Genomic DNA, 17,906 nt, shown 5'->3' with positions numbered 1-17,906 from the left:
TACGTACTGATTTTTGTCTCAGGAGATTTCCAAGGGTTATGTCTGTCAAATTAAATGAGCTGTGTGTGTAAGGAAGATAGTGCAAGTCTGGGATATGCAGAAAACTGCGCATGAATAACAAGTACAGTAGTATCTCGTCATTTCTGCGCACACTGCCCTCTGTCGGGGGCCTAAGGGAAGACCGCCGTCAGTCGGGGTTGGTCGCTGGAGGGGAGAACAGTGGAGACTATACATCACAGCACCTGGACCACAGAAGATGAGTAACAACAAGAATCGTTAGATTTCTCCTGCCTGTGTTCCTCCAGGAGGCTGAATTCAAAATCTGTAGCTAATGAAGGGAAGGTGAAACTGAATGTTACAGCTGCGTTATTTCAGCAGCTATTTCTAACCGTTCAGCTCTTTTCCTCCGACACATTTTCTCCCCCTAACACCCACTTTCCAGCTGCGCCCGTACGTTTCTAATTGATCGAACATTAGTTATTACCGCCAACACGGTTCTGCGCAATGGCTTGGGTGTTCAAATAAGAAAACTGCTCTCCAGCGTCTCGCAGGAGGCTGGCGAGGTCTTGACGAGCTATCCCAGGGTGCCGTAGTGCCTTGAATAAAATTACCAACCGCTGGAGTCGGAAAGGGGGGACGTGTGTTAAAATGCATAGTAGTACACTACGGGGTAGGCTGCCGTGAAACTGACTCCATTCCGGCTCTTTCCCCGCGAGTCTCGCGTTCGAATCTAGTGCGCGAGTGGAGCCAAAATGGCGACTGCAGCTCTGCAGCTTCTCGGTCCCCTCTTCTAGTTTTTTGCTAAGTCCCTCCCACCTATGACTCAGAGGGAATCTGCGAGGTGTATTAAAATGACAGATCAACCCTGTCCACGTCAACACCGAAGTATACCTACACCATGGAATCTGTGGCTCTGGTAGGCACCCTTTATAGATATCTCTCTCTGTCTATAACAACCCTCACTGGGGTCCGTCACGAACTTTATTCTTCGGCCTCATCTGCCCTGCAAAATGTTAACGACATCTGCATTGGGACGGTGTTGTAACATTACGCGTATCAATAATGCAGCGCTTTACAGTAGCAGGCTGGGGGGGTAGTTGGATACACTTTGTCCAACGGGCAGCGCCTGAAGATAACTACTGCATTCACTGACTTTTTCCATTTCTAAGGCGGGCAGCAACAACCAGAAGAAGAAAAAAAAAACAGAATAAAGATGGAGGGCAGCAAATACACATTTTTTTTTAAAACGAAATGTGTAATTCGACACGTTACCCGGAGGCTGCCGTGCGTGCTGTGCCTGCGGTCAGAATTCGCAGAGAGTTCGGCTCGTCGCCGGTTCGTCCGGTCGGTGCTGCGAAACGAGACCCAAGACGCTTCTCGATGTGAAGCTCTTGCCCGGGATATCTGGACGTGACAGTTGATATTACGCGTCCAACGCTCAACTTTGCAAACTCCTCTGACATATGTCGTGGGGCTGTCGGGGTCCTCTGTGGAGACAGACAGTGCCACGTCTCCTGCAAGACGGAGCACCACGGAGTGAAGCAGGGAGCGCATCCGGTCGTGTTGTAGCTTTTACGAATATCACGGGTTGGGGGGGGGTTGTTCATTATTAATTCAGTTCGGGGACTATGTCACAGAGGAATGTTTGTTTGAGAAAGCTTTCGAAATGGAGGTAAAACATTCCTGACGAGGGCTCGAGGCATTTCAACGACCGAAAAAAAGTACCAGTACAGTACTACGAGGGGGACGTAGAAACCCGGTTTGGACCCGGTTCTTGCGTTCACACGGCAGGGCTCATTTGCAAAGGGTCCGGGAGAGCCTGCGGGGTCGTTCTGTAGCAACAACTTCTCAGTGTCCGAGGGAGGGCGACAGGGGGACCAGATGTCTAGACTCCACTCCAAGTTCATTTGTCCCCAAATACTGGTGCCGCCGCCGTCTGGCGGAGGAGCCGGCTTGTTTTAGAGTAAAAATGAAACCCGGTTTTACTTCATTATGAAAGTTAATATCTGGCCTGTCTATTCCAGGCTACACGGAGACACATAGGAGCATGGCAGTATGGTCATCATCGCAAAACGCAGCTCCTCAATATTCTTTAATCTCTCGAGTCCTGGTTATTACTGCTGTATTATTAATATTCACATCGAGCATTATTGGCACTGTTAGCCAGAGGCTCTTAATGACACAGGGCAGAAGACTTCCAGTGTGTGTCCTCTCATATTCCTACCCTGACTGGTTAGTACATTCCACATCGACAGGGTTTGTGTTCTGAAATGCGGACCAAGAGGAAACTGCCGTTCGTATGGTGTAGCCAGGGCTTGGAAACTCCGTTCCGGTCTTAGGAAAAATGTACGCGGATGCAGAGTTCATCCAATGAAGTAGAATTGGAGAAAACAGGCCGTGGGAGAGTCTGCAGAGCCATTCAGATGGAAAGGGAGATTGGGTTTTTGTAACACAATATCTCTTGGTAGCTGTCTGCCTCAGCCACTGGTAGATATTGTGTTACACAACCCAATCTCTGCCTTTCATCTGAACCAATGCTCGCAATATTTGTTTCCACACACAATTCTAAGTGTTTTGCTTCCTGGCCTTAGACAGTCATTCCCAGATTGTTGTAAATTGTACACTGCCAGGTTCTGACTGACCGTACGCGGAGGATTTTTTTCTGCAACGGCGTGATGCTCGTGGCTGGGTCAGGCTGGGCTGGGCCAGATCGGACCTCGAATTAGTGGCTCTGTCTCGGAGAGAAAACGCCGGCAGCCTGATCTGCAGCTGCCCAGACCGGCAGCTGACGGGGGGACGGGACTCTCCTCCTGCCCCTGAACAAACTCGAGTGCGCGGGAGGGGTGGCGCGTACGGCCCTGGTGGGGCAGCCTGCCCCCCTCGAACCTGGCAGGACCGTTCGGACCCGGGCCCGGGGACATGCCACACAGCCGTGTCCTGAGCTGAAGTTCTGTGATACACTTAGACTCTGAGTGTGGGGAAGTCAGTGCATAACAGAACTTTGGCTCGGGGTGACCCCACATCTGGAGCACCACAAGGACAAGGGACAGCTGGAGCTGACAGCCTGGACACGGATCGGGCATCGCCAGGCTTCAGGGCCGAGACTCCTGGGGGTTTTGCACGAGCCTTTCTATTAGTAATGTCTTAGTTATTAGTCATGGTTAATTGGTCAATTAGTAATTACTAATGGGTAACACAACTTCATTAACCAGGGGACTCCACAGCCCTTAAGGGTTGGGGTTGCCCATCCCTGGCTAAAACCTACACCACTATCACCATCACTGTGTGGGCTCATCCCCTGTGCCCTGAGACTACCAGACACTCCCCTGATGGCATCCAGGCTGTTTCTGGACCTGTTCCACAATGACCAAAGCTGGAAATATTGAGCGTTTTCTGTTGGGTTTCTGGGTGGGAGCCCTCGTCAGGGAAATTGCAGAACGCCAGCAGAGGTTAGACGGGAGTTGCTTCCTGGGGAGACAGGTTTTGAGCCGGTTTTCTGACTTAAAAGCAAAAAAATAAAGCACATTCATAATGAATAATAATATTTAAGAATTGGTAGTTTATAATAATAATAAAAATTGCTTACACTTATATAGCGCTCTTCTGGAGACTCCACTCAAAGCACTTTACAGGTCATGGGGATCCCCTCCACCACCACCAGTGTGCAGCCCCACCTGGATGATGCGACGGCAGCCATAGTGCGCCAGAACGCTCACCACACATCAGCTCTCAGTGGGGAGAAGAGCAGAGTAATGAAGCCAATCCATAGATGGGAATTATTAGGAGGCCATGATTCATAAGGGCCAATGGAAAATGTAGCCAGGACACCGGGGTTACACCCCTACTCTTTTCGAGAAACGTCCTGGGATTTTTAATGACCACAGAGAGTCAGGGCCTTGGTTTTACATCTCATCCGAAGGACAGCGCCTGTTTACAGTATAGTGTCCCCATCACTATACTGGGGCATTAGGACCCACATAGACCGCCCCCTGCTGGCCCCACTAACACCTCTTCCAGCAGCAACCTTAGTTTTTCCCAGGAGTCTCCCATCTAGGTACTGACCAGGCTCATACCTGCTTAACTCCAGTGGGCTGCCAGTTGTGAGTTGCAGGGTGATATGGCTGCTGGCAGTTTCCAACCTGGCATGCTTTTGCTACAGTTCAATAATCAGTCCAGCTGAACCCAGCTTGAAGAAGTACAAATATCGGGGGGACGTTGTAAAAAGCTGAACTTTACGTAGGCTTAATTTTTTGAACAGACATTCGTATAGTGTGACATTTCTACATTCCTCTGTTGTCTTTCAGGAACCGTCTCTCTACACAGTGAAGGCTGTTTTCATTCTGGACAATGATGGTAACAGACTCCTGGCAAAGGTACTGAGCAGTCATTCCTGAATTAGCTCAGTTTGAAAACGCTGGGAATTCGGTTTTCAAGTTAAACACGGTCTCTTCCTCTTCAGCACGCACATACAAACACACACACCCAGTCGCAGTGGATTTAATTCAAATGTTTGTTTTGCAGTTTGATGTAACACCTTGGCAATTTGTTGTGGTTCTTAACTTTCTGAAAACCGTTGTGCCTTGAGAAAACACCTCGAAAATATCCCTTGCTGAGTATCTTTTTGGCATTTGAGAAACCGAAATCAGTAGCATCAGGAAAGCAAAGATTTGTTTTTTTGTCATTGCAGTATTACGATCCAGATCTCTATCCCTCCATGAAGGAACAGAAGAATTTTGAAAGGAATGTCTTCAATAAAACTCATAAAACAGACAGTAAGCTCCCCCTTCCTCCTTTGTAACACATCTGTAATTCATTCTAATTCCGGTTCAAAGGCTAACATCTCCTGTCCTTCCACTACGAAAGAAAAGAAAGGGACCGTTGTCAAAAATTAAAAAGAAATTAAATGCTTACACTGATGTGGGTCACACCTACAACCTTATATATCCAGTGTTTTAATATATTAAAGAAATATCAAATAAAGATTAAATTAATCAATAGTACTGAGCAAGTGCACACAGCAATCCTGGTGTTCAGGTGGTATAATATGCACATTGTCGCCTTTGTGGTGCTGTACTGTGTGAGTTCCAGACATACTAGATATCACAGCCTGCCTTCTCTTGTCTTTCCCTAATTTACAGATTGTGTTACTAGAGACAAAGGAAATGAAACTGGTTTTGCTACCTGCTGGTTTCACTGGGCTTTGTAATCAGGTGGAAGGAGTATCATAAAAATAAGGAAATTCACTAGGGTTTCAGTCAGTACTCTTTCCACACTCAGCATCGTCCTGCCTGCAGTTCCAGCTGTGCACAAGTCCGAAAACACTGGGACTGACGCTCTGTCTCTCTCATCATCCTCCCTGTCCTCCCCCCCTTGTCGGTCTCTCGTCAGGCGAGATCGCCTTTTTGGAAGGGATGACTATCGTCTACAAAACCAGCATCGACCTCTTCTTCTACGTGGTTGGCAGCGCACAGGAAAATGAGGTACTTCTACAGCAGCAGGAGGTGTGCGTCTCAGGCTCAGGGTTCTGGTGTGGGCAGGTCTCCTGGCGCTGACCAGGCTTCCCTGCGATTGGCAGAGAACTGCCCGGGCAGAGCAGACCTGAGCCAGGTTGCAGATACTCAGCTAGCCATGCAGTAGGAACCCCAGAGCTGGCAGTGCTGTCGAGGAGAGCTGCGTCCTGCCTCCAGCTGGTCCTCCCTCTGCTGTGGGCACTGTGGGACTGGACATTGAGCATTTCCAACAAAAGTGAAAAGGCCTCAAGGGTCCCAGGAGAAGCTGAGCTGGGGTGATCATCAATTCCAGTGAATAAAAATGACAAGTATTTGACAATTTAAAGACATTTAAAAAACTTTAAAACAGTGCTACTTCCAAGTGCAATACTTTTTAAAAAGAATGCAAATAATAATGAATACAAATGTAAGGAAGGTTATAGACAAGAGAGACTGTTTGGTCTGTCCAGCCTGTTTGGTTAGTGGCTAATTGATTCCCTTCCCTTCCATGAGAAAAGCCAGGATTTTAGCTTCAACAACATGGCTGGACCACTGGACCATACTCCCACAACTCTTTGAGTAAAGAAGCACTCCCCTCCTTCTCCCTAATGTAAACGCGATCCCATCCACTTTAGAGAAAGCCAGAGCGGACACGTAGAGCTCATTTGTTTATCACGTGATCCTTCAGGGCTCAGTCTTCAGTGTTGTTCCTCGAGGACGCAGTAGAAGCAAAGAGAAGATGGGGTTTAACCCGTCGTTTAAAAAATACCCGCATTCTCTCACAACGTCGGGACCGGAGTTTTCCTTAGATGGAGCATTGATCCGGGAGCCTGCTTTGCGAGAGTCTGAGAAAAAGGAGAAAAAAGAGGCAGAACTCCAACACTCCAGAGTTGTGCACTGAGATCTGATGTACAGTAGTTGATTAAGCATTGGCATGGTCACTGGGATTAGAGGGACACCTTGAGGCAAAGTCTGCATGCCACTGTGCCTTGAAGATGTGTGTTCTCCTTTCTAAACATCATTTTCCTTTCTTTGTGTTTTGTTTTTAAATTCCCAAATTAGCTCATGCTGATGGCCGTTCTAAACTGTCTGTTCGACACTCTCAGCCTGATGTTGCGGTAAGTGTGTAGCTGTATTTCCCAGAGTCCATGTGACCTTCAGCTACAATGATCACGAGCATAACCCCGCGCAGGGCAGACTGGACTGGTAGTCGATCCTGGTTTACCAGTCTGAAAGTGTGATTCTGAGGTGCCAATGTGGTACGAGACACCGCAAGTGTGTAAGGGCTAGATTAATATGTAAAACTGCAGACCTAGGATTTTGAAATCTCTTCAGTCGTGTTCTGGGTTGTGATGCAGCTTTGTGTAAGACTTGGCACATAAAAGTTTATTTAAAAAGCAGACCAAAATGAAATTCCAATAATTCACTAGATCTATTTCTTTGTACCTAATGCACTGTAGAAGGCAGAGGCTTGTGGTGCTGATGTTGTTTCCATGGTAACCAATGCAGCAGCGTTGTGGAGCTCCTCTCTCCTGCAGCAGAGTGATGCTTCTCAGGGTCTTTCCCCTCCACAGCTTGGTCCTCGGCCCAGGCCAGCTTGGGCTGTGGTGTGACACTGCCTTTAATAATTATCATCATCCTCCTGACAAGGAGGAAGGCCAAGAAAACGAGGCTGGAAAAGCACCCTTCCAGGGAAAAAAAAAAAGAGCAGGGTTGCTGTTTTGTTTTCATTGTTTTCCATTTTTGTCTTCAGTCCACCCGACACGTTATCTTATTTCGTGCCTTTTGTTTTGAGCTCAGGACAAATGATTTAAATGTGAGACAAGGTTGGCTGTGAGCATCTTGCGCTTAGAATTTCAGTGATAACAGTGCAGAATAAGATCCTGTCCCTCCCCACACAGTGACAGGATTGTTTGTGATGCAGCTGTTTGTCACTGCCGCCGATGTGTTTGCAGGAGGTTTTTTTCGGGACGCTGTTTTGGAATTGTGTGTGTTCTATGTGGATTTTGTAATATGGGATTTTTTTGTTGTTGTTCTGGCTCTGGCCTGCCTCCGCAGGAAGAATGTGGAGAAGAGGTGTCTGCTGGACAACATGGATGGGGTGTTCCTGGTGGTGGACGAGATCATCGATGGGGGGTGAGATACAACGCGAGGGCGCGTGGAGAGTGAGGAAGAGAGCTCTTTGACAAACAAGTTTCCTACTGGTTCCTACTGGAGAAAGTGGGGCATTTTCTTGATGGTTCCACAGCAATGAATCACAGATGAGAAAGCCACTAATCGTATGTGCATGATGACTGCAACTCCTACTAAAAGAGTAAAGCGAGTTTAAAAGTCGGCAAACTGCACTGAAACGCAGGTGTTGCAATCCCGAGCTCTCTGTATATACTGTATGGAATGTTTTGATGCCCAGGAAATACCGACCTGCTAATTTAGTTTCCTGAGCTGAGCTGTCCCTTGCGGATTCAGCTGTTATTCTGGGTGCATGCAGATTGCTGTGGCTGTTCCTTGGACTCTTGAGCTTCACCATCAAGCTTGTCTAGGAACATGGAACATGTCCATTACAAGCCATCAGCTGATGTTCTGTAGTTGAATGTATCCGTTGTTATTCATGGGGAAGTGCTTTTTCTGCTTCCTGCTTGCATGCTGTTGCAGCAACTTTGAGTTGTCATGAAGATGTTACGATGGGTTAGAGTTGGTAATTCAAAGCAATCGTTAACTTGAATAAACAGTACAGCAAAACGGTTATCCAGGTCGCTTAGACTTGTTCCTTGAACCACTAGAACTTTTTGTCATAAGAAAATGCATGTGCAGTGTAGATTCCTGGAGAGCAGCTCTGTAAACGTTGCTTCTGCTGGGCCTGTGAACTTCAGCGACTGACTGAAGTCTTGATTCCTGTTGCCAGGGTGATTCTGGAGAGTGACCCCCAGCAGGTCATTCAGAAGGTCAACTTCAGGGTAAGAGATCTGGGGTCAGTGGCTTGCCTGTGAGTGTGTGGGGAAGGAGTGTTTGTATTTCTGGAGAGTTTTCCTTTGACATAGTTGATGTTCACAGGGTTGGCCTTTCTGAAACAGAAAGGAACATGCCGGAAGCCTATTGATTTTCAAGATGGAATTTAGAGGGTTCTACCCTTTCCTGGTACTACTCAGCAATCACAAAAATAAATGTCCTTCTGACAGCTTGAAATAGATAACTTATCATTCTTTATGTATACTTAGCACGCATACAGAATGTTTTATCCTCAGATTAATTTTAGTTGGCATTTAACAGCTGTAATTTACAGAAATGCCAACAGTGCACATAAAGAATCCCACACAGAGCCACTGGGATATAATGTTCCAGTTCAGGCTTGGTAAGGACTGAACTGTTTATCTTGGGTCTGAGAAGAAGAAGGAAGTGAAGAATTCAGTCTGTGCATTATGAAAAAGCCACTTATCCTGGGGAGGGTAATGGCAGGCTGGAGCACATCCCAGAACCGCAGGGCGCAGACCAGACTGACAGCATGTCTGTTTTCATCCTGGTTGAGGCACTGAATGATTGCAGGACCAAAGAGGAAGGGAAAGTCAAACCTGATGAGCGTGGCTTAAGGAAGAGAGAAGAGACCAAACAACCTGGAGAAAACCTATACAAACAATAATAATAATAATTAATAGTTGCTTACACTTATATAGCGCTTTTCTGGACACTCCACTCAAAGCGCTTTACAGGCAATGGGGATCCCCTCCACCAGCACCAGTGTGCAGCCCCACCTGGATGATGCTCCAGTCTGCTCCCCACACACCAGCTCTCAGTGGGGAGGAGAGCAGAGTGCTGAAGCCAGTTCAGAGATGGGGATTATTAGGAGGCCATGATTGGTAAAGGCCAGGGGGAAATTTGACCTGGATGCCGGGGTTACACCCCTACTCTGTGTAGCTGTGTGCTGGCTGAACTCTGTGTCCAGTCACACCACTGCCAGAGCCTCCTCCATCCCTCCCTCTACCTCTCCCTCCATCCCTCCTCCATCTCTCCCTCCACCTCTCAGAGCATTTCCTCGCTCTGATTTCCAGGGCTTCTCATCCTTTCTTCTCTGATTTATGCTGCTGTGCTCTGCCAAGCCTAAGAGGACAGCACAGCCGAAATCTGGGCTGTTTTGACGCCGAGTGATTAAAAAGTGGGGAATCCCACTACCACCACCAATGTGTAACCCCACCTGGGTGATGCAGCAGCTAGACAGCATCTAGAGTGCGCCAATACACTCAGCACACACCAGCTTACAGTGGGGAGGAGAACAGAGTGATGAGGCCAGTTCATATATGGGAATTATTAGGAGGCCATGATTAGTAAAGGCTAATGGGAAATTTGGCCAGGACACTGGGGTAACACTCCTATGTTCCAAAAATGCACTGGGATTTTTAAGGAGCAAAGGGAGTCAGGACCTTGGTTTTATGTTTGATCCAAAGGATGGTGTCTTTTATTTACAGTAAGGAGTCCCTGTCACTATACTGGGGCATTAGGACCCATACAGACCGCAGGGTGAGCGCCCCCTACTGGTCTCACTAACACCTTTTTAAGAAGCAGCCTTAGTTTTTCCCAGGAGGTCTCCCATCCAGGTTCTGGTCAGGCTCCCACCTGCTGAGCTCCAGTGGGCTGCCCTTGGCCTCTTCTTCCTCCTTTCCTTACCCCTCTCCCTCCTCTCGTCCTGCTCTCTCCCCTCTTCTCTTCCGCCCCAGACCCTGTCCGAGCCGGCCTACGGCTTCGTCCTGTTCGACTACATCACCGGTAACACAGAGGCCGCGCGGGACAGCAGCTCGAGCACGTAGCGCGGCAGGCGGAGGGGGAGGGAGGGAGGGGCTCGGAGCAGGTAACTGCACGCCAGCATGCGAGGAGGCGCGCGACGCTTGGCGCTGTGATGAGGAAACGGACTTGCACGCCGTCCCACACCGGCAAAGCCCCCACATGCGATGCCCCCAGTTTGGCCAGTGTGTGAATGCATTGCTTTTTCCAACAGTGCACGACCATGCCTTTTGTTTTTGGTGTGTGTGTGGGGGGGTGGGGGTTGCATTATCACCTTCTCCCACTTCTCCCAAAGCTCAAACCCGACACGTTCTCACGAGGAAGGAGAGGTGGTCCAAGCGCAGAGCTCCTCCCCTAGTTTCAGTTTCACTGATCGAACGCATTTAGGTGTCAAGTGCTGTTTCTCCTTCCCTGGTGCCATTTCTCAGATACTCCTTCACATCCTTACGTGTGTGTTTTTTGTGGATTGTGTGAATTTGTGCATGTGTGTGTGTGTGGATTTTTTTAACTTGAATTGATGAAAATCTTACAGCCTCTTAATGAGATGCAATGAGATTAATGAGACTTTCAGCTGGATTGGTTTGAAACACTGGCATGAAAACAGAACCACTAACACCTGTTAGGGTGTTTTTTTTAACCACCCAGTCATGTCTCTTAGCACACTAGTGTGCTCTATCCACCAGACCCACAACAGTGGTATAGACCTTGCAGACAGTAAGGCAGCAGTTCTGTTAGAAGAACAGTCGACATTTAAGTAGACATTTAAATCTGAGAGCAGGGGGCACTTCCTTACACAGAGGGTGTTGGGGGTGTGGAACAAGCTGTACAGCCCTGGTCTGGAAGCCGACAATGCAGGCGCTTTCAAGGAACAGCTGCACAAGAGCCTTGATCTTTTTAACTAGCGGACAACAGACAATCTAGATGGGCTGAATGACCTCATTTCCAGGATGTCTCATGTTCTCAGACCGGTTTTCTCACACGGTCCTGCTTCCTGTAAAATGAAACAGGGCAGCCAGCAGGGCCTACAATGGAACGCGCCCTTTCATATTCATCAGTGTCATTTTAGAGCTTTGGGAAAGTGCGCCTGGCAGAAAGTGTCAGAACTGACGGTGCCCATACTCATGTGGTCTCCTTCTCCCCCCCCCATGCCGTACAGGTGGACGAGAACCCCCTGTCGGAGCAGAGCGTGGCGCAGGTAAGGGCACAGTCTTCAGCAGCGCTCGGCCCCCAGCCCCCAGCTGCTAGAGAGAACCACCTGACAACCCTGGGCTCTGATGCCTGCTGCATGAATTGTTAGCACGCCTATCGCCTAGCCCAGGGCTGTCCAGTCCTGCTCCCGGCTGGCCGCTGTGTCCGCAGGGCGTCCAGTCCTGCTCCCGGAGGGCCAGGGCTTCTGCAGGTTTTAATGCATGCTCAGCTCATACTGAGATAGTAACCAGCTGGTTACTGGTCTCTCTGGGCCAGCTTAACAGGTGCTGCTTGAATAATAATAGTTTACACTTATATAGCGCTCTTCTGCGCACTCCACTCAAAGCGCTGTACAGGTCATGGGGATCCCCTCCACCAGCACCACCAGTGTGCAGCCCCACCTGGATGATGCGCCAGTACTCTCCCCACACACACCAGCTCTCAGTGGGGAGGAGAGCAGAGTGATGAAGCCAGTTCAGAGAGGGGGATTATTAGGAGGCCATGATTGGTAAGGGCCAATGGGAAATGTAGCCAGGACACCAGGGTTACACCCCTACTCTTTTCGAGAGACGCCCTGGGATTTGAAATGAGCACAGAGAGTCAGGACCTCAGTTTTTACATCTCATCCGGAGGACGGCACCTTTTTACAGTCTAGTGTCCCCGTCACTATAATGGGGCATTAGGACCTGCACAGACTGCAGGGTGAGCACCCCCTGCTGGCCCATTAACACCTCTTCCAGCAGCAGCCTCAGCTTTCCCAGGAGTCTCCCACCCAGGTACTGACCAGGCTCACACCTGCTGAGCTCCAGTGGGCTGCCAGCTGGGAGCTGGGAGCTGCAGGGTGACAGAGCTGATGGATAGAGAGACCTGGAAAACCTGCAGACACACCGATCAGCCCTCTAGCACCTGGACTAGACACTCCCCGGTCTAGAGTAATAGTGGAAAAACTGGTCTGTTTCTCTTAGAATCCTCTGAGAAGAGTCAGTACAGCACAGCCAGGATAAACTGGGGCAGGGTGCTACAATCACTGGTTACTGAACGTTTATTAACAAGGAACCACCTGATCTTTGCTGGTTAAGAGTCTTTTAATCTCTCAGGTTTCTGTCTTGGCTGGGCAGACGCTTATTTAAAAAGCAAATGTGGATCTATTATTAATGACTCTATTTTTCGCTAAGTAACTACCTCCCTCCCCTCTAGTTTGAACTAAATGTAGTTCTCCTGCTCAGATTTGAAAAGAAAGAGACGAGGCTGCACTCTAACCTCCTTGCTGGCTCATCCCAGCCTGCCTGTCCGACCTGAGAACTAACACTCTGCTCTAACCCCACACAGCACATTTCGCAGAAACTGGCGATGACCTCCGGCGTAAGTCACCTCTCCGTACGAAACTGGGGCCCGGCCTGCCGCAGAACACCGCCTGATCGGCGCATTTCTTGCTTTATCGCCTGGCATTGACAATGAAAACATCCGTTATAGAAATTATACGATAAGTCATGTCGGCGCGGCTCACAGGCTCTCTTCTGAGAGCGATAACAACGCCGAAGGTATGAGGCCACCTGGGGTTTAAAAGAGGAGAGACAGAGGTCCCGCCTGCTTACTGCAAAATTGAGGGTTCGGGTACCGGTCAAAAAAACAGCGTTTTTAATTCAGTGGAACTGGTGGAAAAGTGATTCTGAATTATCCTGTAAGATACTGAAACAAGCGAGCACTGCCTTACAAAACTCTGCTGTCCTCTGTTCATCTGGTCCCGCTTGGGACAAGTTCATTCCTTCTAACTGTGGGCTCCAGCTGTTGCTGTCTCATCTGCTGTAAATTCGTGTGTGTTTGCAGAGGCGCGTCCCAGACTTCTGATAACAATTCTGTGATGTGCAGCGACATCTACCGGTTGCTTAAGTGAAAAGACGAGAGCCGGTTTCTCACGCCCCACCAGCTTGAAGCTTATTTAAACCAAACGCGTCTTTCCCACAAAGGACTTCTGCCACTGCTGGGGGCTGTAATGCAGCGCCGTACACCCTCTTTGTCCATTCCTCATTTAGCAGAGCGTTACATTCAAAAGACTCATGGAAATGCTTTTTACGTATTCCAAATGTAATATACAGAAGGCCTTTATAAGCTACTAAGCACTGAACAATACAATCCATTTAAAATTGTAAAACAATGGATGAACCAGCGTTTATAACGAAGCGAATGGGATAGTACCTACAGTACTAAGAACTTAGTTAGGAATTAGTACTAACCAGGGCTTAGCACATTATTCTCGAATTACAACACGTACACGTGCAAGCGTACAAGAATTATTAAGAAAGTCAAACAAGTAAAAATCTAGAACTAGAAAGTGCCCTTGGATCTAAGCCACTGTATTACCAGTGGAAAACAATGCTAAAATGCTGGAAATATCTTCCATGATAATATATATATATATCATAACGTGGAGCTGCTGTATTTTAAAACGGAACACTTACACCTTTAAGCGCAACATAAGTTGTGAATTGCCGGATTCGTACCGCGCTCTGTCGCAACTCATAAGTGTTCGGCAACAGTTAGCGCAGAACGCACAGTCGCCAGTCTTCTGCAACTGCAGAAAAACAGCACAGGACAGGTACTACATTATTTTAGTGAAATCATGTTGTTGTTGTTATTGTTATTGTTACGGGCGTTCTGTGTTTATTCTTTTTTTTTTTCTTTCTTCCAGGTTCTGCAGTCCGCGAAGGACCAGATCAAGTGGTCTATATTGAAATGAGAAGAAATTGTTTTTGTTTTTTTAAAAACAACCATTTGAACCCAAGCAAAGAAATGCAGTACATGTGCTGTAGAACTATTTTATACATAATATATGCGTGTATTTATAGAAAAGGCCATGGACGTGTTTACTGTGGTCTGGACAAGACTGTTGCAGAGAAACGTTAAGCGATAACAGCGTTTTATATTTGTATTTATTATCTCCGTGATTCTTAGAATTACGGAGAGGAATTGAGTATTGTAATATATCGCAAGTTTGGAAACGAAACCTAACGAACGAAAAAGCAAACAAATCCGACTACTTTGTTAGTTTGGGGGGTTTATAAATTAATGTAACTATTTTACTATTAACTTAAACACGATATTTTCATGACATAGTAAACGAGATTGAAATTTTGTACCTAAGCCTACACCGACAAATCACTTAAAGGCTATTAAGTGTTCCATTATATTTCTGTATAATGTATTTTCACAAACATCGAATGTTTCATATTAAACCTGCCCCAGCTGTAAAGTGTTGTTAAAATGGTACACTTGGACATTCTTATACTCTAACATAAAAACTACATACAGGCGCTGTTACCAAAGATTAAAAAACACCATAGTTTGCGCTTGAACGGGAATATACCAGAAGGTTGAAAATATTTTACTATGAAGACGTTGCTCATCCTTACCTTACTTCTATACTTAAAAAATGTGAGAGGCCTGTAATTCATTAGCTAAGTTAAATGTTTCCTTAAAATGTACTACCTGCATTTTTTGTATTTGTTTCATGTAACATTAAGATTTAATTCAAGTTGTTTTATATTTAAAAAGTGCCACTACAAAGAAAATCTACAGTACATTTTCCCTTGCGAAAATTTACTTTGCAATACAATATGCTATTTTTTTGTTTGTGATATAAAAATAAAAGATGTTGATTTGATTACTAATTACAGTAATAAAAAAATATTTTTCATTACTGTGTTTTGTAGATTGCTACAGTTTTACAAGAAAAATGTGTTTTAAACGTTACTATTATAAATCTAAAAATCATCATCGCCGTTCACTCACAGGACATCACACGGAGGGAGTGTGTTACTTGAGAAATACGTACACTGTATGTGTATCTATAGATACATTGTAAACCAAGCCTACTCAGATTACCTTCATGAATATATTCAAATTCTTCGGATGAAATACTAGCCTGTGGGGGCGGGGCCATGTGGGAGGGAGGCAGTCAACTTTTATTGGCTGATTACTGATGACTCTCCGCCTACTTGTGGACATCCAATAGGACGCGACGGTGCGTGAACATTTACGATCATTGGTAGGATTGAGAGTGGGCGTGGTTTCGCTACCGTAACGTCATTGAAGAGCCTTTGCTGATTTTCGGATATCTTTTTATTATAGAAACATAAAGGATACCCTTTATTACGAATTAAGCAGTCCTTTCTTATAATTCATGAATATTACATTTTATATCATGACCCTGATTGAAATTAAATATAGCGCATTTCTTTCAAGATAAACTACAGATAAATAAATGGATAGGTTTTACAATATGCGACCGACCGAAATTACAAAAAATAAACTTTACAAAATACATTTAATTTGCGGAACTTACTTTTATACGTGTGGTAAAGATTATGTTGTCTGTTTTTTTTTTCATCTGTCCCGAATCTGTATTTTATTTCTTTCGAAATGTGTAACAGTTTGGTTTCTGATACAAGAACGATAAAACCGTGACTCCGAAAATCAAAACCACTTATTACAATTACGAAATCTCGATAAAATAAATAATTGCTTCCTTAAATATTCGTTTTCTACATTTGACGATTTTTTTAGTTGCAGATGCCTTAAGGGCACAACTCCGTCTTCACCACGCAAGCGGGTTGTGTTTCCAAAGAGAAATTTAAAATCATTCCCCTGACATTGTTCTATTTTTTGTATCAAAGAACACGAACTGCTGTTTTAAACAAATCCTATAGCTTTTTTCCAAATCTGGTTACAGATCAGGACACCTTCCGATAGATAGTCGGAGAGTGGTTTATGTATTTTTTTGTATATGTCGTCAAGCAACATAGCTAAAGCATTTCTTTCAGAACGGATGACGACGGTCTGTAGATACAACGATGCTCTCGCTACGTGCTCTGCAACCTACAGTCACCGATGCTGAATTAGATAACATTCAATTAATTCAATTCAAGGTGCGTTATTAGCATGACCGATGGGTACAATCAGTGTTGCCAAAGCAAATAAAAATAATAGAATTAACATGGAACAAAACATAAAATAAAAGTAAAATAAAATATACAGACATTTGCAACAGAGATATATCATAAAATATTTACACGTACTGTAAACATATTGAGCATTATTGGGAGACAGGCTCACTGTTCTTCAGGCTGTGACAGAAGATCACATACTGGGCTGCCAGTTCAACGGAGTTCCCTCCTCCCTCTCCCAGTAGGACTGGGACCCGTTGTGATTCTGGCAGGTGTGGGAGCTCAATTATCTGACTTCCGTCTGCAGCAAAAAACAAACAAACACACCAGAGCTACAAATTACGTGACAGTGACGATTTTGTTTTTTTCCGGCGCCTTGTCTCAACAAGTTGCTGTACTTTTGTTTCTCTGAAACTAAGGTGTCGATTGAACTCCAGACTGAACTCGAGCGGAAGAGGAGGAGAAAAGCAAATTCACACTTTTAGTACCTCGACAAGGGCATTTTCAATGACAAAAAGAGCAAAATACGTTGAAGTGTTCAATAATAAATATCCAGGTTACACAGATTAAATATACAGATTAAAATTGTCTTCATTTACTGTGTTTGTAACAGCAATAATAATAATAATAATAATAATAATAATAATTACTTTGATTTATAAAGCGCTTTTCCAAACAGAATGATTCTGTAAGTAAAAGACCTAAAAAGCATAAAAGTAAAACGTAAGAAATAAACACGGGCATACAGAGCAGAGCAGTAGGGCATTCAGATATAGGCCATAACTGGAAAGTTTCAGGTTCGAGTCCCAAACCGCGGGTTGCTCAGATACATAAATTATTACAGCTTTGGAAAAATAATAATGAAAATGAATAACCATTGGCGTTACTAGAGAAAGAAAAGCAAAACCAGAACTTTAAAAAAAAAGTAGAGAAAATGAGTCATTCTTCGTCTAGAATATATTTAGATCGGCCTCTTCTGCCAGGAAACTGACGGTTCGTACAGCACAGGCCAAGCGTTCGAGTGGCTCATCGGGTAGATCGGTTTCCCTGGTCTGCGTCTCCATCTAGTGGCCGACTGTGGTTATGACACTCATTTGTGTAGAATGAGTCTTACATTGCCTGTGTTTTGCCTGTGCTGAATCAGATCAACCGAAGGCATAAAGCATTTAGCACAACCATCATGAGCTCGGCAAACAATACTGAAGAGACGGAAGTAATAAATGCTTAAGTATACAATAACTTGTATGAAGAACTATGCTCTTCTAAAACCAGGTATTTGTATAAATGCAATATAATTAAATTTATATTAAAATTTTCAACAATTAAGTTTCATTCCATTAAATTTTAGTTCGGAGAACATACTGTTATTTCTTATCTATTTTTAATTAATCGGCTTGTTATCGTTAGCACTTTTACTGATCCGTGTTTACGGGTCTATATACTGTACTTTCTCCGACACGCAGAGAGAAGTGGTGTGGAGCGCTACCTGGTGGACAGAGACAATGCTGCAGTCGTG

At 45.5% G+C, this 17,906-nt stretch overlaps 1 protein-coding gene across 3 annotated transcripts; it reads left to right on the top strand.

Annotated features, from left to right (window-relative positions):
• Window positions 1-808: 808 nt before the first annotated feature.
• On the top strand, window positions 809-15,141 carry copz2 (COPI coat complex subunit zeta 2). Of its 3 annotated transcripts, XM_015362390.2 has the most exons (10): window positions 809-916; window positions 4,305-4,373; window positions 4,688-4,772; window positions 5,389-5,480; window positions 6,552-6,607; window positions 7,548-7,625; window positions 8,392-8,443; window positions 11,416-11,454; window positions 12,777-12,809; window positions 14,137-15,141. In XM_015362390.2, the coding sequence occupies exons 1-10, from the start codon at window positions 899-901 to the stop codon at window positions 14,182-14,184; spliced, it is 570 nt and encodes a 189-aa protein (XP_015217876.1). In that variant the 5' UTR covers window positions 809-898; the 3' UTR covers window positions 14,185-15,141. The 3 variants fall into 3 exon arrangements, with proteins under 3 accessions (XP_015217876.1, XP_006638367.1, XP_015217877.1); XM_006638304.3 differs by lacking the exon at window positions 12,777-12,809; XM_015362391.2 differs by lacking the exons at window positions 11,416-11,454; window positions 12,777-12,809; window positions 14,137-15,141 and adding an exon at window positions 10,196-11,409.
• The last annotated feature ends 2,765 nt before the right edge of the window (window positions 15,142-17,906 follow it).

This window comes from Lepisosteus oculatus, chromosome 28 (genome assembly GCF_040954835.1).
Source record: "Lepisosteus oculatus isolate fLepOcu1 chromosome 28, fLepOcu1.hap2, whole genome shotgun sequence".
Classification (NCBI taxonomy): Eukaryota; Metazoa; Chordata; class Actinopteri; order Semionotiformes; family Lepisosteidae; genus Lepisosteus; species Lepisosteus oculatus.
Note: the sequence above shows the minus strand (reverse complement) of the source record. Positions and strands in the feature narration are given on the sequence as shown.

What these genes read in the sequence shown, in the direction of transcription:
- copz2 (XM_015362390.2), top strand. An exon ending in GACGAGATCATCGATGGGGG is followed by an intron (nt 7,626 to 8,391) that starts GTGAGATACAAC and finishes TCCTGTTGCCAG; the next exon opens with GGTGATTCTGGAGAGTGACC. An exon ending in CGGAGCAGAGCGTGGCGCAG is followed by an intron (nt 11,455 to 12,776) that starts GTAAGGGCACAG and finishes AACCCCACACAG; the next exon opens with CACATTTCGCAGAAACTGGC.